The sequence below is a fragment of the Solanum pennellii genome, chromosome 10 (genome assembly GCF_001406875.1).
Source record: "Solanum pennellii chromosome 10, SPENNV200".
NCBI classification, from domain to species: domain Eukaryota; kingdom Viridiplantae; phylum Streptophyta; class Magnoliopsida; order Solanales; family Solanaceae; genus Solanum; species Solanum pennellii.
The window spans coordinates 68,026,764-68,050,277 of record NC_028646.1 but is presented as its reverse complement, the minus strand read 5'-3'; the positions used below and the strand labels follow the sequence as shown (position 1 = coordinate 68,050,277).

At 30.5% G+C, this 23,514-nt stretch overlaps 1 protein-coding gene across 9 annotated transcripts; it reads right to left on the bottom strand.

Moving 5' to 3' along the window:
* Positions 1-11,652: 11,652 nt before the first annotated feature.
* LOC107031965 (heparan-alpha-glucosaminide N-acetyltransferase-like) lies at positions 11,653-22,544 on the bottom strand. 9 transcript variants are annotated; one of them, XM_015233492.2, is made up of 14 exons: positions 22,094-22,544; positions 20,911-21,048; positions 20,611-20,692; positions 15,832-15,908; positions 15,214-15,314; positions 14,623-14,731; positions 14,107-14,223; positions 13,933-14,018; positions 13,729-13,795; positions 13,310-13,388; positions 13,088-13,179; positions 12,827-12,970; positions 12,637-12,713; positions 11,653-12,053 (listed from the first exon to the last, which is right to left on the bottom strand). In XM_015233492.2, the coding sequence occupies exons 1-13, from the start codon at positions 22,226-22,228 to the stop codon at positions 12,678-12,680; spliced, it is 1,263 nt and encodes a 420-aa protein (XP_015088978.1). In that variant the 5' UTR covers positions 22,229-22,544; the 3' UTR covers positions 11,653-12,053; positions 12,637-12,677. The 9 variants fall into 9 exon arrangements, 7 of the variants coding, with proteins under 7 accessions (XP_015088978.1, XP_015088979.1, XP_015088977.1 ...); XM_015233493.2 differs by having other exon boundaries at positions 11,653-11,861; XM_015233491.2 differs by having other exon boundaries at positions 12,642-12,713.
* Between the last annotated feature and the right edge of the window lie 970 nt (positions 22,545-23,514).

Below are 23,514 nucleotides of genomic sequence, written 5' to 3'. Positions count from 1 at the left end.
TAAAAAAATGTTGAAATTGTTGAATTTAAGGTTACTTTATTTATTTTTTAATTTTTGGCGTTTATTTTATATTTCTTTCATATTTTTTTTATTAATCAATTACTCATTTTCATGATTTATCAAAAAAATTAAAAATTTTAAAAAGTGTTTAAATTGAATTTAAGGTTACTATAATTATTTGTGAATTTTTGGCATTAATTTTATATTTTTTCATATTTTTTCTATTTTTTTTTATTAATCAATTACTCATTTTCAGAATTTATCGAAAGAAATAAAAATTAAACAAAATTGTTGAAAATCGTCGGATAATTTATTTGAAAGGGGGTTGATTTATGGGTCGGATTAGGTGTTTATGAGTCCGAATATCTTTTCATTTTTATATAAATGTCATGTGGTAAGGTTAAAATGACATGGCATATGATATCCATGTGGCATTTAAAGATATTAAAAATGAGTTGGGTACGTCCAACATGGCAACTAACGCCTATAAGGGCATATTTGGACCAAAAGTTAGATGACGAGGGCATGAATGAACCAAAATTTAAACGGAGGATATATCTAGACTTTTTAAAATAGTTTAGGAACATATTTGACCCTTTTTCCAAAAAAATAAGATGCTTTGTAAATACTACATAAAACTACTTTAAAAAAATAAAAAGAGGATTGATTACCTAACACTTTTAATTTCCATCCTGATTAGTGATTTCCAAGTTATTTAGGATTGTGAAGTTCAATATATCATGCTAAAAGTAAAAATTATGATTATCTTGCTCATTTTCATGATAAAACACAATTTAAAGTTAGTTTCTTTTAGAGTAAAATAAAAAAAATAAATTATTGTCTTATTGATATTGTTGTCTTTTAGCTGAGAAATTAATTTTTAGAGTAAGAATGGACCATTCATTATTACATTTTTCAAACCATTGTACCAAATCCGTCAGGTCTCTTACCCGTGATTTTGAACATTGCATTAATTAATACTATATTTGTACTCTACCTATATGCTATAATATTGAACTTCCAAATTTTTTATTTTAATTCAGTCTTTTGGTTTGAATACTTAGTTATTTGACATCATAATTCAAGAATTATAACCAAGTAAAATCATGCAAAAATAGTTGTCATTTTATATGAGTAGCAGAGATTTCTAGAAAATAATTGGCTTTATCCTAAAAAAAGAAATTGAATTTGGTGGAGCCAAATACAAGATTCTGGTAGACGTATCCAGGGAGTTGTTTCACAAAACCATATAAAGATAGCGACACGTAATGAAGTTGAAGAAAGATAATTTCTTGTCCGCTATCTCAATTTATTCGATATATTTTGTTATATTCTAGGTGTTTTGATGATCCTCACAAATGCGGGGACCTGGTTCCTGGCAGAGTGCTCTCGTCCAGATACTTTTGTTATATTCTAGAATATTTTGTTATATTCTAGAATATTTTGTTATATTCTAGGTGTTTTTTATTCTATATTTTTTCATATTTTCCTATTTTTCATTTGTGAATTTTTTGCGTAATTTTCAATTTTTTTCATATTTTTGTTAATAAACTCATTTTTGGGTTTGTCGAAAAAATTAAAAATTAAAAAAATGTTGAAATTATTGAATTTAAGGTTACTTTATTTATTTTTTAATTTTTGGCGTTTATTTTTTATTTTTTTCATATTTTTTTTTATTAATCAATTACTCATTTTCATGATTTATCAAAAAAATTAAAATTTTTAAAAAGTGTTTAAATTGAATTTAAGGTTACTATAATTATTTGTGAATTTTTGGCATTAATTTTATATTTTTTCATATTTTTTTCTAATTTTTTTATTGATCAATTACTCATTTTCAGAATTTATCGAAAGAAATAAAAATTAAACAAAATTTTTGAAAATCGTCGGATAATTTATTTGAAAGGGGGTTGATTTATGGGTCGGATTAGGTGTTTATGAGTCCGAATATCTTTTCATTTTCATATAAATGTCATGTGGTAAGGTTAAAATGACATGGCATATGATATCCATGTGGCATTTAAAGATATTAAAAATGAGTTGGGTACGTCCAACATGGCAACTAACGCCTATAAGGGCATATTTGGACCAAAAGTTAGATGACGAGGGCATGAATGAACCAAAATTTAAACGGAGGATATATCTAGACTTTTTAAAATAGTTTAGGAACATATTTGACCCTTTTTCCAAAAAAATAAGATGCTTTGTAAATACTACATAAAACTACTTTAAAAAAATAAAAAGAGGATTGATTACCTAACACTTTTAATTTCCATCCTGATTAGTGATTTCCAAGTTATTTAGGATTGTGAAGTTCAATATATCATGCTAAAAGTAAAAATTATGATTATCTTGCTCATTTTCATGATAAAACACAATTTAAAGTTAGTTTCTTTTAGAGTAAAATAAAAAAAATAAATTATTGTCTTATTGATATTGTTGTCTTTTAGCTGAGAAATTAATTTTTAGAGTAAGAATGGACCATTCATTATTACATTTTTCAAACCATTGTACCAAATCCGTCAGGTCTCTTACCCGTGATTTTGAACATTGCATTAATTAATACTATATTTGTACTCTACCTATATGCTATAATATTGAACTTCCAAATTTTTTATTTTAATTCAGTCTTTTGGTTTGAATACTTAGTTATTTGACATCATAATTCAAGAATTATAACCAAGTAAAATCATGCAAAAATAGTTGTCATTTTATATGAGTAGCAGAGATTTCTAGAAAATAATTGGCTTTATCCTAAAAAAAGAAATTGAATTTGGTGGAGCCAAATACAAGATTCTGGTAGACGTATCCAGGGAGTTGTTTCACAAAACCATATAAAGATAGCGACACGTAATGAAGTTGAAGAAAGATAATTTCTTGTCCGCTATCTCAATTTATTCGATATATTTTGTTATATTCTAGGTGTTTTGATGATCCTCACAAATGCGGGGACCTGGTTCCTGGCAGAGTGCTCTCGTCCAGATACTTTTGTTATATTCTAGAATATTTTGTTATATTCTAGAATATTTTGTTATATTCTAGGTGTTTTTTATTCTATATTTTTTCATATTTTCCTATTTTTCATTTGTGAATTTTTTGCGTAATTTTCAATTTTTTTCATATTTTTGTTAATAAACTCATTTTTGGGTTTGTCGAAAAAATTAAAAATTAAAAAAATGTTGAAATTATTGAATTTAAGGTTACTTTATTTATTTTTTAATTTTTGGCGTTTATTTTTTATTTTTTTCATATTTTTTTTTATTAATCAATTACTCATTTTCATGATTTATCAAAAAAATTAAAATTTTTAAAAAGTGTTTAAATTGAATTTAAGGTTACTATAATTATTTGTGAATTTTTGGCATTAATTTTATATTTTTTCATATTTTTTTCTAATTTTTTTATTGATCAATTACTCATTTTCAGAATTTATCGAAAGAAATAAAAATTAAACAAAATTTTTGAAAATCGTCGGATAATTTATTTGAAAGGGGGTTGATTTATGGGTCGGATTAGGTGTTTATGAGTCCGAATATCTTTTCATTTTCATATAAATGTCATGTGGTAAGGTTAAAATGACATGGCATATGATATCCATGTGGCATTTAAAGATATTAAAAATGAGTTGGGTACGTCCAACATGGCAACTAACGCCTATAAGGGCATATTTGGACCAAAAGTTAGATGACGAGGGCATGAATGAACCAAAATTTAAACGGAGGATATATCTAGACTTTTTAAAATAGTTTAGGAACATATTTGACCCTTTTTCCAAAAAAATAAGATGCTTTGTAAATACTACATAAAACTACTTTAAAAAAATAAAAAGAGGATTGATTACCTAACACTTTTAATTTCCATCCTGATTAGTGATTTCCAAGTTATTTAGGATTGTGAAGTTCAATATATCATGCTAAAAGTAAAAATTATGATTATCTTGCTCATTTTCATGATAAAACACAATTTAAAGTTAGTTTCTTTTAGAGTAAAATAAAAAAAATAAATTATTGTCTTATTGATATTGTTGTCTTTTAGCTGAGAAATTAATTTTTAGAGTAAGAATGGACCATTCATTATTACATTTTTCAAACCATTGTACCAAATCCGTCAGGTCTCTTACCCGTGATTTTGAACATTGCATTAATTAATACTATATTTGTACTCTACCTATATGCTATAATATTGAACTTCCAAATTTTTTATTTTAATTCAGTCTTTTGGTTTGAATACTTAGTTATTTGACATCATAATTCAAGAATTATAACCAAGTAAAATCATGCAAAAATAGTTGTCATTTTATATGAGTAGCAGAGATTTCTAGAAAATAATTGGCTTTATCCTAAAAAAAGAAATTGAATTTGGTGGAGCCAAATACAAGATTCTGGTAGACGTATCCAGGGAGTTGTTTCACAAAACCATATAAAGATAGCGACACGTAATGAAGTTGAAGAAAGATAATTTCTTGTCCGCTATCTCAATTTATTCGATATATTTTGTTATATTCTAGGTGTTTTGATGATCCTCACAAATGCGGGGACCTGGTTCCTGGCAGAGTGCTCTCGTCCAGATACTTTTGTTATATTCTAGAATATTTTGTTATATTCTAGAATATTTTGTTATATTCTAGGTGTTTTTTATTCTATATTTTTTCATATTTTCCTATTTTTCATTTGTGAATTTTTTGCGTAATTTTCAATTTTTTTCATATTTTTGTTAATAAACTCATTTTTGGGTTTGTCGAAAAAATTAAAAATTAAAAAAATGTTGAAATTATTGAATTTAAGGTTACTTTATTTATTTTTTAATTTTTGGCGTTTATTTTTTATTTTTTTCATATTTTTTTTTATTAATCAATTACTCATTTTCATGATTTATCAAAAAAATTAAAATTTTTAAAAAGTGTTTAAATTGAATTTAAGGTTACTATAATTATTTGTGAATTTTTGGCATTAATTTTATATTTTTTCATATTTTTTTCTAATTTTTTTATTGATCAATTACTCATTTTCAGAATTTATCGAAAGAAATAAAAATTAAACAAAATTTTTGAAAATCGTCGGATAATTTATTTGAAAGGGGGTTGATTTATGGGTCGGATTAGGTGTTTATGAGTCCGAATATCTTTTCATTTTCATATAAATGTCATGTGGTAAGGTTAAAATGACATGGCATATGATATCCATGTGGCATTTAAAGATATTAAAAATGAGTTGGGTACGTCCAACATGGCAACTAACGCCTATAAGGGCATATTTGGACCAAAAGTTAGATGACGAGGGCATGAATGAACCAAAATTTAAACGGAGGATATATCTAGACTTTTTAAAATAGTTTAGGAACATATTTGACCCTTTTTCCAAAAAAATAAGATGCTTTGTAAATACTACATAAAACTACTTTAAAAAAATAAAAAGAGGATTGATTACCTAACACTTTTAATTTCCATCCTGATTAGTGATTTCCAAGTTATTTAGGATTGTGAAGTTCAATATATCATGCTAAAAGTAAAAATTATGATTATCTTGCTCATTTTCATGATAAAACACAATTTAAAGTTAGTTTCTTTTAGAGTAAAATAAAAAAAATAAATTATTGTCTTATTGATATTGTTGTCTTTTAGCTGAGAAATTAATTTTTAGAGTAAGAATGGACCATTCATTATTACATTTTTCAAACCATTGTACCAAATCCGTCAGGTCTCTTACCCGTGATTTTGAACATTGCATTAATTAATACTATATTTGTACTCTACCTATATGCTATAATATTGAACTTCCAAATTTTTTATTTTAATTCAGTCTTTTGGTTTGAATACTTAGTTATTTGACATCATAATTCAAGAATTATAACCAAGTAAAATCATGCAAAAATAGTTGTCATTTTATATGAGTAGCAGAGATTTCTAGAAAATAATTGGCTTTATCCTAAAAAAAGAAATTGAATTTGGTGGAGCCAAATACAAGATTCTGGTAGACGTATCCAGGGAGTTGTTTCACAAAACCATATAAAGATAGCGACACGTAATGAAGTTGAAGAAAGATAATTTCTTGTCCGCTATCTCAATTTATTCGATATATTTTTAAAGCATATCATATAAGCATGATTTTAACTTCATATTAACAGATAACTATGATTCTTAATTTTAAGTGTGCATAAGTAGACATTTAAATTTTTATAAAATTGAATAAATGAATGCGTTCATCCTATATGACACTCTACATGACAATTTTGTGTTCCTCATGACATTCTGTGTATTATGTTACATAGGACACGTGTATCTATTTATTCAATTTTATACAAATTTAAATGTCTACTTTTGCACATTCAAAATTAGAATACAAGTTGTCCGCTGAAATCAAATTAAGAGTCATGTCAATGTATTATGTTTTTTTTAGTCAATCTATGAAAAATTTAAGGGCAAAGAGCAGAAATCACATACTTTTAAGCTAAAATTATCATTTGTCTCTAATAAGTTCATAATTACAGATATCATTCAAGCTGATACAATAATATAAGCGCTGATACATTAATCTGATGTGCGAGATATATTAATCATTCAGTAAGATACATTTAATTTTATACATGATGCAACAGTCTGATGTACATTTTGCACATGACACACTAATTTAATGTGCGAGATACATTAATTTAATATGCTGATATATTAATATGACGTGCGAAAATGAGAAATTTTGAAAATTTATAAAACTAATATGGAATAATGGTAATAAAAAAACTTAAAGGTGATTTATGTTATTTTTTAATAATATTATTTAATTTATATAATTACATTAAAAAAAAAATTAATCAAACTATATCATATAAATTAAAATAACGAGCATATTTACGAAACGTTTCGAGAGGGTTGTTAAAACCGTTGGAGAGGAGAAAGAAAATTTAATTGGTCCAATTTTGTGTCTTAATCAGAGATATATTGAATACACCAAATTTGTGGCGGTGAGGGAAATGACGGCAAACCCACCTAATTCGCCTTCTAACAGAAAGCGATCCGACATCAAATGCTGTTTGGATTCTATCTTTATTACACTATCCAATATAGAGGGCCGATATGGTATCTTATTCGAAATTTTGATTCGATAATTTTAATTTGAAAAAATATTACTATATTATAGTAATAATTGTTTAGTGTGACCTCATATTTTTAACTATATAATAATATTTATAATATGTTAAATATATTTATATAATAAAGAATTATGATTTTATTATTTTTATTTATTCATTGTATTAAAAATAGTGTCAATAGCAATATTTGTTCAGTTTGAAAAAATAATAAATAATTTGTTATTTTAAATGCATTTTATCCTTATAATACTATTCAATATATAATACATTTTTTAAAGTATTAAATTAAATTTATTCAAAGGGTAGTACGATAATACTATTCTTATTATTTATTATTTTCTTAAGACGTGCGTCGTATCAATAATGAACAACTATTATTATACTGAAAGAGTATATAACTTTATGTATATACAAATATTCATTCGTTATTAATAAATAACACACAAATATATTTCAATCAAAATAAAATAGACTGGCCTCTCAAAATATTAACAATTTTTTGATATTTGATAATACGATATTCACTATTTCAATAAATATTTTTTCACTGATAACAAATAATTTATGAAATACCAAAAATTTTGTAATATGCATCAAGATATCACAATATTAAAATCCCAATTTCTGTAAATCCAATTTTGACAAAAAAATGTGGTATCTACCTACTATTCACACTCTTAATTATCTAATACGTAACATGCTACAGTTAGATTCGGACTACTCATTTTCAAAACTTAACAAAATTAGAAAAAAAAGTTTCTGACTATAATTTAAATTAAATAATTTTGATGGAGTTGGATCGTCACTATAATTATAAAGTTTCTGATTACTTTTTTTTCTTCTAATTTTTTAAAATAATTTTTACTTTATTTGAAATTTTTAGAGTTTAAATTGAAATTATTCTTAAATAATCACCTTATAACGCTAATGGTTATATAATTACTCCTTGCGAGTTTAAACCGGAAAATAACCGATTTGACGTATGAGAATCAAAGCTATTTAAATTTAAGATAAATTTGCATATCAGTTCTTTAACATAATGTTATAAAAAGGTGATACACGAGCGAAATTAAAATTTAAAATTTATAGGTTTGAAATTCAAATTAATAATTTAAATTTATTTAATAAATACTTTAAAATAAATATACAATTTGGATCAAACTATTGAATTTGGACGATCCATAAGGAAGTTCTAACTCTGTGACCAATGGAGTATTATTTTGATAATCTTTTTTGAACTAAGTTAGCTTTAAATTGTTATCCTCATAAATATGATTTCCTTAAATTTGTCTCTAATTCCCCCTTCAGTATAATAAACATGTGTTAAAACAGTTGACATCGACATCCATTAATATTACCAAAAAAAGAAAATAAAAACATGAATAATAAGAAAGCGAAATTGTTAGATTTCTAGCAATATTTGGGAGAGATTGAATGAACACGAAAAATCATTAAAATTCAAACTCGAGACACAACAATTTTATAACGAGGTCAAAATTTGCATCATGGGATATATACCAAAATATAAACAATAGACACATGAAAAAAAAATCTACAAAGTAAATTTTATTAGCGAAAGCAAAATATAGTTACGACGAGATACATAATAATAAATAAAGTATGTATCATTTTAGTTGTTTTAAAATAAAAAACAACACATAATTACCTTAGGAAATTTTGGTAACCCCTAAATCAACTTTCGGTGTCGCTCCCGCATGAGAAGCGGATTCAGAATTTGAAATTTATGAATTTCTATAACAATCTCGACTTAATTCTATAGTAGCAACTGAATTTACAACCAAATATCTATAAACATTAAGTTAATTTTATAATATAAATATAGAGTTTGGACAAAAACTACGATCCGTAATCGGACCTCTAAGCTCCACCTATGAACCAATTTACCATAGTATATAATTAGCCAAAGGACATCAACCATTTCCCTTACAAGAAAATGGAATCACTTGTCTTCTTTTTGGTGTTATTTTATTATATATGGTATATAGTTGTAGTTTGCTTGTAATTTGACGTACGTTGTCCTATGCATATGTAAAATAGTATCTAAGTACCTGGCATTATGATTCTTGAATAGTGATGGACCACGTTTCTACGTGTAATATTGTATTTATACGTTATATGAAAAATAATGATGCAAAAGAACATGAAAAAATAAAATATAAATTTAAAACCCTCAATAATACACACCGCCAAAAATGCACTCATTGAGGTTCATGCAAAGATATGAAGCATGAAATCCCAAGAAAAAGATAAAAAAAATTATTCAGTGCGGTGTAACCAATAACTCAACGTATTAAACAAAGAAGCGTTTTATATATATATATATATATAACCAATAACTCAACGTATTAAACAAAGAAGCGTTTTATATATATATATATATATATTTGTCTGGTATATTGAATATATATCTTGATGAGATGTAATTGGTTCCTTTTGTATTGAAGATATTGTTTTTTTTAATGTATAATACATTATAACATACTACTATATTACGTGTAATGGGAAGAGACGTGACTTATAAATATAAAATATAAATGAAGTTATACAATGTATCCTCCTATTCAAGGAAACACATGATGAAATTCACCGAAATCAACTCCCTCAATCATGCACATTGTTTTTTTTAGTCTTTTAAATTTTTTTGAAATAATTGATATTTTATTCGTTCAATAATAGTTTTTTACTTCATTAAATAATAATATTTGATCATATTTGTCTAATTTAGAAAATGAAGAGATAGTTTTATCTTTTCTGTCTATTTTATCATTGAAATTAAATATTATTTTCATCTAGCACATATTTTAAAACACTAAATTTAATAAAGTCAAAAGATAATATAGTAATATTATCCATATTATTTATTGTTTTTCAAATAATATGTCAAATTAATAATGGACAACTATTAGTAGACAAAGGTATAAAAATCTCAAGTAGGATGAATATAATTAGATTTATCAGTTATTCGTGACAAATTTTTGAAGTCTCACATTTCTAGCTGTTGAAATATACAAGAGTGGCGTCAAATTAATTTAAACAATTTCTAGCTTGTATAGTTGGTGACTATGACAGTGCCCCTGAGTCCTAAGTTTCTCAAAAATCTTTTTATAAATAACATGGCTCGATCAGATATTTTTAATTGCGATATTATTATTAAAAAAAGACAATATGATATAATATGAAAGATTAGTATCAGAAAAAGCTTAGGCCATTAAAATGAAATGCTATTATAAAAAATATGATTGTTACGTAGACATCTACCTTACAATGGATCTAGTTATCGGACACTGCAAGATAAAATTAAAGTTATTGTGGAGTGAATTAGGATTTTGGAAATAATTTTTTTTTTCGACCGATAATGTTGATTCCTGAAAAGAGAAACTTCAATCTCTTAAATTAAAGTATTCAAAAACTACATAATTTTCTACATATATTTTCATTACATTCAAATAACACTAAACACAACAAGGATGGATTAACAAAGAAATAACTTCCTACTACCACTGAAATAAGAAAGTGAAGCATCCTTACTGCAAATAACTACTACACAGAAACAAAAATAAATAAATAAATAACTGATAAGTTAAAGTAATAATAATTTCTTTTTAAAATCTTTCATGTGTAAGCTGTGGTTGGTAGACTGACTAAAGGGTGCTAAAATCTGCAAGTTCAAAAATAAATAGATTTTGTACGCAATTTCACATGGGTTGGGGGTGTGAAAACATCAGTTATTTCAGGATAAGATTGCACGACTAAAATGAGAATCTTAATGGTTTTCCAATTTCCATGCACATATATAAAAAATAAATAGATAGGTAAATGAGATCCAATCTGTTTTTGTCCAATGTATTAATAACAGACATGGCCTAGCAAAAGAGTAGAGCAGACCTTTCAGGACTTGGACTGACAAGGTTGTATGAAGTTGACTATTTAATACAGAACATGTTTTACCACTCGTGTGATTCATTAGTCATTACTTAATATCACAATCTCACTTATAATTTACTGAGTTGTTCAGATGATAAACACGTTGTGCTTTTAATCTTTAATGTTATGAGTTTTGAGTCATCATAATAGATGAAAGCTTCCTAGGAGAGTATCAACACAAAATATTTACAATATTCTAAAAGAAACTATTTACTAATTATATGTTGGATAATGTCAATATTCTACCATTGACAACGTTCATGAAGGGTTGGGGTGGCCCGCATCAGAATCATGATCGAATAAGACGCTTGCTTAATGGACTTAGTTAAGAAATAAAGTTGTGTTACTATCAATTATAATTTTTGGCATGATAATAGAAGAAGATAAACGTTTTAATAACTCCGATGGAATTGTTGTACACATATATTTTTTGATGACAAGGGAAACCCGCAACCGCTACTCTTTGGGTGCGATAGGGTAAAATCCCCGCTCCTATGCAATAACTCATAAACTACATAGGAGAGATATCCCACACTAGGCAAGCTTGGTGCGACGAACTCGACTCAGAAGACAAACCCATTGCTTTCGCTGGCAAGGGGTTTTGAACTTTAACATTCAAAATTGCAAGCATTAAAACTGAAAGTAGAATCAAGACTAAAAACAACTACAAAGCAATGGCGCCTTAAAGTAGCTGCATGTTTGCAGATGCTATTTAACAATCACTTATAGATTTAAACATTTGAGGTACTTATCATCATAGATACTTACATGAGAAAAATATCTGTCACTGTGTACATTTATAGACTCCTTGCTGTGGTACTGCTTCATCCCTACAGAGCAGCAGAGTATGATAGGTTATTTTCATTCATCATCCTTTTTATGCACAGGTTGAACCACCTCAACAACCATGACTGTCATCATTCATGAATGCTTCTCTAGTACAAGTAGATGAGATCACTGCATTTTTTAATACTGAAACAAGTTCTGCATCTTGCGCTTGGTGACAGTAAAGAGAAAGAAATCTATTAATCAAAAGGCACAAAGCGCGTCTTAGAAAGTTTGATAATTCTTACTATCATATAATAACATATCTAGTGTAATCTCACAAGTGATAAGTCTTTACTATCATATTAGGATGAATTTACATTTTACACTGAATTCGTGAGTGTGATTATCTAAGCTCTACATTTAAATTTTGTCAATAAAAATTGGCTTGTTGGATAGTACTGATACTGAGTGATAAGCAATCTAAAATCTCTTCTTTACTCATCTAAGAATATCTTGAAGCTGGTTGACTCTAACTGTTTTGGCAGGGCAGAGCTAGTAAGGATTCAGTGGAGAGTTACACTATCTATATATACATGGTTTAAATTATTGTTTATGTATTTATAGTAGCTCTTCGACTTCTTCATGAGTTTACTTCTTATTTGTTAAATATAAGTAGTGAAAATCCCAACTCCGCCATTGTGTTTTGGAATAGTAAGTCTAATCCTTTGTATCTTATCCAAGGCCTTGGATAGAGAATAGACATGTCTTGATTGCCAATTTTACTTTATGCACAGCAGTTATTTCCTTCAATGGACCCAACTAAATAAGGATAACGACCTTACTTGTGTGAGCCGTGAGGAGCTAATGGACCTGGGATATCATTTCTGTACAAATCGTGTCACAATCCAACGAATCTGTTCAAGAGAATTCAACAAAAAGCAATTTGGTGTTATTCTTCTAACAAATATCAATTGAATGAGGCAATAAATGTTCTCTTTGATTATTGGTGAACTAGATCAATACTTACAATGTTATTTTGAGGATCTCTCCAATAAAATCCTTGAATAAAAATCACAGCTATATTTGATGTTATGAGAATAAAGATACTAAGAGAATGCTTTCCCATCCACTCTAAAACGAACATCAAGCGCCTCCAACCATAAATATCCACCTAAAGTTCATAAGATTTGCAGGACTATCAACTTCTTAAATCAGAGTGAAAGCGACAAGTGATGATTATATTAAACAAAAGAGACACACGCCAGAGGGTTTGTAATTTAAAACTAACCAATAGATATAACAAACAGAATGTGATTCCACCAGCAGCTGAGGTTACCAGCATATAACTTATCGTGTACAATGATTTGTTTAATGGCATGCCTGAAAGGAAAAGAACAGAAATGTCACATTTCATGGTGGCTAGAAGCATTTTTGTCTTGAATCAAGTTGAAAATTTGTTAGTTACTCCAGTTGCTTATGCGTTGATATCTAAAAGTAAAAAAAGACGTACCTACGAAATCAAGGAACAAGCCAACCGCAAGAAGTGAAAGCGAGAGGATTGACCAATTGTATAGCCGTCCTTTATGATCCTGAACAGTCGTATAAATTACATCTATCAATTATATGCAGTATTGTAATAATCTCGCACTAAGGCAAAGTTGAATGACAGTACCAAGACACAAATATACTTCTATGGAAAGATTAGACATATAGGAAAACTCTTTTGGGCAACCACCACTTATGCAGTTCAATACATAACAATGATGAAGCCGTCTAATCGGGACCAAATCATAATAGAGAACTGTTGGATTGCTTGAGACCTGAAGCATTCCTTCGACTTCTCCTGTAATAAAAACCTTTCCTAACACTCCCAAGAATCAGAATATAAATAGAGGTAAATCACTCAGCAAATTGTACCCCATGGCTCACCTGAAATTGAACAAGTATGTGACCATACTGGAGGCCAATGATGGATGTAGCAGCAGCTGTTAGTGAACTGGAAAAAGATAACCAACGTCAGAAGTTGTTAAACAACAAACTAGAGAATAAGTGAAATTAGAAACATGACATGACTAAATAATAAGTACATTTCGTAGGAGAATTTGAGGTGAAGAATAATGAGAGATTTGTTACCTTACAATGCCTTCAGGATCAAAAGTGGCATGACACCACGAAGGCATACTCTCAGAAACTGTGTCTCTGTTGGATCCATTGCATTCCTGTGAAAAGATTAATATTGGTCATGAAGGGTCTAACTGTGAGGTCTGGACATAAGCGTGTCAGCAGTGCAGTTCAGTATAAGACTACCTTCATATTTCTATATACAGGTTTTGTGTAGAGGTGATCTATTCCAAGAATATAGCGATCAATCATCCCAGCAGAATTACATGCAGGTCCAAGATCTCCTCTAACAGAACATTTTACCTGCAAGTAGCAACAAAATTTATCATATTATATTACAAATATAAGATAATTGATAGAAAGTTTTCCAACTCGATCAATTAGGAATAGAACTGATCATACACAGCGGTAACAAGGGACCAGTCATTTTTAAGGTTCTATTGGATTAAAGTGATAATAAGTTCCTATAGGATAAGAATTGATCAGAAAAGTTCTTGACTTTGAGCAAGCGTTTTACATGCTAAATCCAAGGTAGAAAAATTAGTACTGATATCACTCAAAGCAGTAATGACTCATCACATTCATCTTTAAGCTTCTGTAGAGTTCTTAATGTGTTACTTGGATCCACTCACATAGTCACATTGTTTTAGTTTTTAGAATATAGTTCAGGTTAAGGGGAATAGAAAACAAACAGATGCTAACCTCATAAATGGTGCTTCCAGTTGACTGCGACACACTGAATTGCCAGTCAGGGACATACAGGCCATATAACAACCCACAATGTATAGCGGACAATAGGAACATGATAAACCTACAAATGAAGTAAAATATTGTTAGGTAAAACTAGAGACAAAGATAACCATAGAGGACAAGAAACAACACTACATAAAAGAAGATTGATAATAAGACTGCCAATATCATTGCAGTTGGACTCACTAGTTCCCCGATAAAAAACACAAACTTCACCTGTTTTGCCTATTTAACTACCTGTAAATAACCAATGAGGCCTAGTCCAAGTAGTTAGGTTGAGACCTTTTACCAACATGCCATGGATTTGACTTCCACCAGCGACGAGCTAGATTTTTATCTAATATAAAGGGGATTAATGCCTACTTATGAGAAGTCTTTTTTTTATAATTGTTAAATGAAGTTCACAGTATCCAATAAGGAAAAGAATCTGGCAAGCGAGTTATACCTTCATGACGCAGAAACAGAAGATATATGTAGTACTCCTAACAATTGCACAATCAAAACAAAAAATCTACCTGAAAATCAGGGATGTAGTCGTCTTACCATTGGCAAATATAATTTCTGAAAAGGGCAAATCTTTTCATTTCTTGACATGGAAGCCATACCTCGCACAAAGCTGCTACAATATATCCAACAGCTATTCTCTGCATGAATGAAAAGAAATTTATACTACTCTGAACAAGTAATAGAAATGAACAAATTACATGCATAAGTTCTTCATCTGCACCTATCTTTTGACCTAGTGACTAGCAATCCTTCTAACAAAAAAACGAAAACTTCTTATAACAATCAGGGAAACCAAATTAAGATGCTAATCTTGAAGAATCAGCATCTATCACAAAAATTGCTAAATAGGAAGTCAATCCAAAGCACTTCAGTGAAACTAAAATGAACAACATGAGAAATACCTTACAGGCTAAAGCAGAGGAATGAGGGGCACAAGTGATTAGATGTCTAACTAAGAAAGACTTACGAACCACTTAGGAAGGATAAGAAACATAGCTATAAAGCAAAAGAAGCCATTGGAGGCAAAGTGACGACACTCATCTCAACTGGCAATGCTACTGAAACTGAAACGACACTTATCTTCTAGCTAATTTAGTCATCTCATACCATAGTAGCAAAAAAGCAAAAAAAATAAAATAATCATATCAGAGTTACCTGCAAAATTCCCATCCATCGTATCCTTTCTATATCTACACCATAGGTTAAACCAGTTATTCCATGCAAGTAACCCCCTGAAACGAAACAAATGTGGAATCACAATTGTCCAACAACATCAAGTTTAGATATCTCATACAAGAAAATGATATACTATGAACAAAATCAGAAGAAAACAGTAGTGTCCGAATCTCGTAAAAATCCTAGGATCTTCTAAATACTGTATAGCTTGATTTACTCCTAAAATTATGCATTTTGATTCTCTTTTCGGTTTCTTAGAATATGAACACTTTAGATATTTCAACCCCAATGGCTTGAAGGAATAATTAAGCTGAGGTTCTCTCAGTTGTCTTTTCATTTGTCTTAATTTCGAAATGATATCAGAGCTGGTGCTTTATCTTCAGTACTAGCAGAGAAGAAACTCCTGTCACTGTGCATCATTCCAGTGACTCTGCAACAATTAATCAAAATCTGCAGGCATTGAGCCTCAACCAATACCACCACTGTGTTTGGAACCCTTCACAAACCAATCCCTGAAAACCCATTATCATCAGATTATTCACGTGTTGTCACACGCCAGAAGAAGTTTGATTTTCCGGCGATATTAACCCATGTGATGGCGCATGCGAGGAATTCCAGCTACTTTCTGGTGACATTCGTTCTTCTGTGTAACTTACCTTCTTAACTCGACATCACTCATTCAAGTTCCACTGCTTTCTGACAACTTTCCAACTGAGCAGTCCACTTCTCCGGCGATTACTGATACATGATTCACAATTTTACATAGGGGAGATAAGGGATAGAATTCCTTAGGTGACATGCAAGCATTTCAGTTGGTTATGTTAGTAAGGATTTTTTGAATACACTAAGGGAGGGAAAGTTTGTTAGTGGCAGTTGGCCTCAGCCAAGTTAGATCTGATCCATGTACAGCTATTTGGAGAAGAAATCCTCTATTGATTGATCATGAATACATTTATATTTGTCTCAATTGCGAAATCCTCTATTGATTGATCATGAATACATTTATATTTGTCTCAATTGCAATCCTCTACTTCTATATTTCTCTTCCCTCATTTGTCTCAATTACATTTCACTCGAATTCCTCTGTAGGTTTCCTGTTTTAGCTTAGATTTCTCGAGCTCCCAGTTGAGCTCCTGCATTCTGTTAACAGTGATATCAAAGCTATTGAATCCTTGGCATCAATAGCGAAGGGAACTACTATTGGAGAACCAACCAGTGGAACCCCTACTTCACCGTTAGGGGAATTGCGTGAGATGATGCAGAATATGATAGCAGAAATTGGAGATTTAGCAGATAAAATTTTATCTCTGAAAAATTGGATCATACAGTACTGGAATTGAAGAATCAATTAGCAGCCTTTGGGGAGACTCGAAGGAATAAAAACCCATTGGAACAGGAGTGAGGTCCTTCCCGGAATGGCCACTAAGAAGAAAGAGTACAAAGGGAGAGAGAAAGGAGTCCTAATAGTTACAGTTCTCAGTTCTCACCACTAAAATTTCACTCGATGGTCAAGAATGGAGTTCTTGCAATTTAATGGAGAAGATCTGAGGTCATGGTTGTTCAAGATCGAAGAATAGGCATCTCATTAAGACGCTCATTCCCTATTCATACAATATCATAATTTGTTGCGTTTTTCAGAGATGCAATTTTCATATTCTATTATCTCATTAATCGTATGCCATCCTTGACTATCATCGACTATCCAAAATATTATGTCTTCTTTCTCTTCCACCTGGTGTCTCTGAGAGCACATGGTTTGTTCACAACCTTACCCCAAAAACAATAAGTTAGTTCCTTGTGCCCTTAAATGTGAATTTCTAGGTTACTAGAGGGTACAAAGGGGATGTCGATGCTATTCACTTGAATCTTCAGCAGTTCACCAATGCCTTATGTTTGTTAATGTTGATTTCTTTGAAACCCAGCCATTCTTCACAAATCCAGGTGATCACTTAGACATTTCTGAGGTTGTTAGTAGTTCTATCTTTTGAAGATTCAATCACTATTTTCCCCTTCATCATCACCTACAACTCCAATTCCCTTACCTATAGCTCCATTTTATCACATAAAACTCCAGTTCAACCTTCTACAACTCCGCCACTCTTGATTTATCGTCGTCTTCAACGTCCAACATCACATACAAATGATTCACATCTTATACTGAATCCTTTGTCTACTAGGGACTTGTCTTTCCCTAGTCCACTGATTGCGTTCCAAAAGGCTATCCAATCCACTCGTAATCCCAATCCCCATTATACTTGTTTGAGCTATCATCGTCTATTATCACTTCATTACGCCTTCGTGTGATCTTTGTCCTCTATTTCTATCTCTAAGTCTACAGGTGAAGCGCTATGTCATCCCGAATGGCGACAGGCCATGATCGAAAAGATGTATTCTTGACATGCTAGTGGTACTTGGAAGCTTATTCCTCTACCCCCTAGATAAATCTATTGTTGGTTGTCGGTGGTTGTATGCAGTCAAATTGGTGGACTTAAAGCCTGTCTTGTTGTCAAAAGTTATACTTATTTGGACTTGATTATAGTGATACTTCCTCTCCAGTGGCTAAATCCGTGATTGTTGTTAGTCATTGGCCTTCTTACAGCTACACGTTAAAAGCTTTTATCCATCGTGATATTGCACAGGAGGAGTCTTGTATGCCAGTTGCGTCGGTCCTATATGGTTTGAAATAGTTGCCTCGAGCACAGTTTAGTAAGTTCAGCATGGTATTCAGGATTTGGTATGACTTGCAGTGAGGCTGATCATTATGTATTCTATTGACATACTTCTCATAATTTGTTCTTTTATATGATTGTTTATGTTGATGGTATAGTCATCATGGGGATGATAACAACGGTATAATCAAATTGAATTAACATCTCTTTCAACATTTGAAGAAGGACCTAGACACATTATGGTTCTCTGGGCATTGAGATAGCGCAATCCAAATTAGGAATTGTCATCTCATAGTGTAAGTATGCCCTAGACGTTCTATCGACTCGTTTAATAGACAAATATGAAAATTATAGGCCCATAGACACCCTTATCGACCTGAATATAAAACTTCTACCACGAAAAAAAAGCTCTTTAGTAATCCTGAAAGATATACGTAGCTAATAGGTAAGTTGAACTATCTCCTAGTTACTTGGCCTAACATTGCTTTTCCTGCGAGTGTTGTACATCAGTTTATGGAATCTCCATGTTACAGTCACTGGGATGCAGTTTTCGTATTGTTCAATGCATAAAATCATAGCAAAAAATTGCTTTATGAGGATCGACGTCATGATAAGATTGTTGGATACACAGATGCCGATTGGGCATGATCACCTTTTCATAGTCTTTGGTAGGAGGTAATGTGGAGGATTCTTAGAAAAGTAAGAACAAATGTGATTGCTCGATCCAAGTGCAGAAGCTGAGTGCCGAGCAATGGTTGTGGCAACTTGCAAACTAGCCGGATTAATTTTTTTTTTTTTGACAAAGTTAACATTCAAACTAGCTGGATTAAACAGTTGGTCAAAGAATTGAGGTTTGGATAAATTAATCAGATGGATTTTGTGAGCAATAACCAAGCTACTCTTCGTATTGCATCAAGTCTGATTTTACATGAGAGAACTGAACACATTGAGATAAATTGTCACTTCAACAACGACAACAACAACAAGTGAAATCCCACAAGATGGGTAAGGGAAGGTAGAGTGTATGCAAACCTTACTTCTTCCTCCCCGGGTTGTTTCCAAAAGACCCTCGGTTTTAGAGAAAAAACGATTTTTTTGGGAGACATTATCACAAAATTCGTGAGTCGAATGTTCAACTTATAGATATTTTCACCAAGTTCCTCGTAATAGCTACATTTGTAGCAAAGTTTGGTATATTGATTTATATGAACCAACTTGAGGGGGAGTGTTAGAATCTCGTAGATATTCTACAGTATTTCTAGGATCCTGTAAATGTTGTACATCTTGATTTACTCCTGTACTTGTGTAATTTGATTCTCTTTTCCTTTCTTAGAATATGTACACTCAGTTATTTAAACCCCAATGGCTCGAGGAAATAATCAGTTTCTCTCAATTCTCGTTTTGTTTGTCTTACTTCCTAATAAGAAGAAAAGGACATCAAGAGCAAAGCATAGAATCCAACAATTTGTATCCTAGCTAAATACATATGTTAGAAGATGTATTTTTATTATGTTACTTGGTACGGTAAAATCTTCAATGTTAACTATTCTCTGCTGATGCTTTTCCTCTCAGAAATTGAACTACAGTACCTTCACGCGGAACATTGTCTTCTTGTTGAGCTTCACCTACCTGTAAATTTACATTCTTGTTGATTAAACATCTCTCTTTCTTCATGTTGTTTGCTGTCCATTGTGGAAGGCCTTTAAAATTACCTGGTTTATTTAACTAACTGAAGCTAGCCGACATTGAGAGATTTCTTTACATGCAGCTCCTAGATTGTACAGAAGCTGATGGACCAAGGCTTAAAATGCCAGACAGAGACGAACTAGCTGGTCTTTTATATGTAGCAAGTTCTCAAGAAGAAAAATTTCCCATCATTGAACTTCCTTTTATTTGTAAGAACTGAAGCAATATCCTATCTAGTATACCACAAAATTTAAACAGACTCGTTTACTGAAATGTATGGGGTATAGAAGGTCCATTTCAAAAGACATATACACAGAGGCTTATAGTTGCAGAATATTGTTAAGGGTTGACATCAGTAGTGAGCCATAATATTGATTTGAGAAACGCCAGCACACAATATTACCTTGAAGGAAAATGCCAAGGATAAAAAGTTTCAAGGTCCTAATCACAACTTTCATGGTTGCCCCAGTTCTGTCTAAAACTATCTGCAGTTTTGAAAGCGGAAAAGGTTCAGAAAGTGGTAAGAGCAACACAACCACATGGTGACAGGCATGATCTTACTAAGATGATTTAATTATAAAATTGACAGCACATAGTATAGATATCATGATGCAAGTCTGAGCACTATGCAACATAAGCCTATATCTTTCATAATGATAGAGTTTATGTCCACGATTGTATCTGAAGATCAAAGAATAGATACCTTATTTACAATTGCCACAGAAACTCCAACAACAAAGAGGAAGAAAGGCATTACAAAGTCTGCCAAGCGGACACCATTCCATGGGGAGTGAGCAATGCTGGGAAAAACAGAACCAGCGTAATCCACAAGTATCATAAGCTGAAAGAAGCAAGCAAATTAAAATCATAAGCTTAAAATCGGCGAAACAAAGAAATCAATCCAAACCTTAAAGCAGGGAGTTAAGTAATAAAAGAAACATCTTTACAATGGAGTTTGAGAATTGTTATCTACAGGGACAGATGCAAGTAAGTGTAGTTATTAGCACGAATAGAACAATCTAAAGGTTTCTGAAACTTAAAAGAGGTGACTAATGACAATATCTTCTTTGTGAATGTGGTTTCGAGGTCTGATTTTAAAGATTGCTTTGAGATAGATAGTTTTTTGACTCTTCTCTCTAGAACCAGGAGAGCATGACATGTCCCATCAACAAAGTGATAGCTTTCTGCTAAATTTGTCTACTATTTTCTTCTCTCCATTTTGGCCTATTGTACTATCAAGTTTAGGGAAAAAAGAAAACAGAAATTCATTTTACTGTATTCCTTTAGTTTTCTGGACAGGTTAAAAAGCAGAAGAATACACAGAGAGAAGTCGTGGACTACAGGTTGGATTGGTTTTGGTCAGGATTTCTAACTGATTTTTGACTTATTTTACCTTTTAAAAATTATTTTTAAAACTTCATTTAAATATTTTAAAACTGCTTAAAAGCTATTTTGATTTAAAACACCTAAAAATATGTGCTTTTAAATTTTATCAAATATTTTAAAACTGTTTAAAAACTATTTTAACTCAAAAACACTTAAAATAAGTCAATTCAAGCGTGCACTAAATCAATTCTAGGCTCGATATTCCCGAGAGCAGGAAAAATCCTTCAATCTTCATAACATGCATAAGAAAAAAAAAATAAAAAATCATGCATACGGACAGAGTTGTGAAGATCAATAGATTCAAAGGTACTAGTGAAATGAAGATCAGGATTTGAATTTCATTTCAAAGCAAACAAAAGAATCAACATCTACAGCTGATCGACAGCTTCGTCAAATGTTCAAATTGCAAAATTCTTTTTGAAAAATTGGCTATACTAGGCGGAATCTTAATCTGTTATCACATCAGTAAACAAAATCGGAAAAAAATTAAATTTGCTTACAAAAACGCAGAGGCCTCGAAAGACATCGAGAGAAACAATACGAGTAGTTTTCGTTTGGGTTGCTTCACTTTCACGCTCAGCTAGCACCACTTCCCCGCCGTTGTTGCTCCCTAATAACGGCTCATTTTCTGCCATTTCTGAGCTCCCAACTCAAGTCTCGCAAAGCAGTATCAGACAAATATATAGTATTAATTACAGTATATATAAAAATTTAAGACGGAGAAAAAGAGAAGTTTATGCTTTGTTGGATGCGTTTACGACAGGGACCAAGTATGAGGGTGGGGCAATTAGTTGAACAACAATATTCCTCAAAGAGACAAAAATGTATTTAAATTATGTAAAAGAAATAAAAATGTCTATATTTATAATTTGGCTCAAAAATATTTTTTTATTTTGATTTAAAAATACCTTTAAATATTGTGAAATAAATAAAAATGTCCTCTACTTGTAGTTTGGTTCAAATGCCCTTGCCGTTAATATATTGCCCCAAAAATGTCCTTATTATTATTTAATGGGTCAAAAATGCTCATTTTTTAAATAGAAATATTATTATTTTTTTAAACACATTTTTTTTCTAATAATATTTTTTAAATTAGCAAATGTTTATCTTACTTCAATTCAGAAAAAAATAAGGTATTTTTTATTTTATTATCATTATTTACCATTAAATAAATATAAATTAATTTTGGATTTTCTATTGATATTATATATATGACATATATTATATGTTGAAAGGGTACATGAAATTATTCTATTTTAATTGATAAAATGAGATTAAAAAGAAAAAAATATACTTCCTATATTTTTATTTGTTAAAGTGATTCTAAAAAAAAGGAACAAGAATAGCGTTCATACATAATATTTTAATTAGTGTTAAAAAAAAGTAATTGTTATAAAATAAAGCATGCGCAGTAACACAAGATGACTAGAAAAAAAAGAGAGAAACAAAATAGTAATAGTAAGTAACTTTATCTTTACTTTTTTATGTTTTTCTCATCCTAAAGATGAGTATCTTATAGGCTATTTATAAGCCTCATGAAATAAAGTTGGACATACAAATATAATGGCCTCATTATTTACACATAATAGTTAGGTACAAATTGTGGTTTATGGTAATCCACATAGTTTACAATACCCCCCTTTAGATGTTCATGTCTTAAAAGGTAATGTGCCTCGTTAAAATCTTATTAAGAAAAATCTAATGGAAAAAATTCTAGTGAAGGAAAAAGAGTACACATATCTAGTAAGTTATAATGTGCATTGATAGCTTCCTCATTAAATACCTTACCAGGAAAATCTAGTGGGACAAAACTTCGGCTAAGAAAAAAAGAGTGCAATGCATATTATATTCTCCTGATTAAAACGTCACTTAACAACTCAAAGATAACACAATCCAATCTTATATCTCAAATACTCAAAGG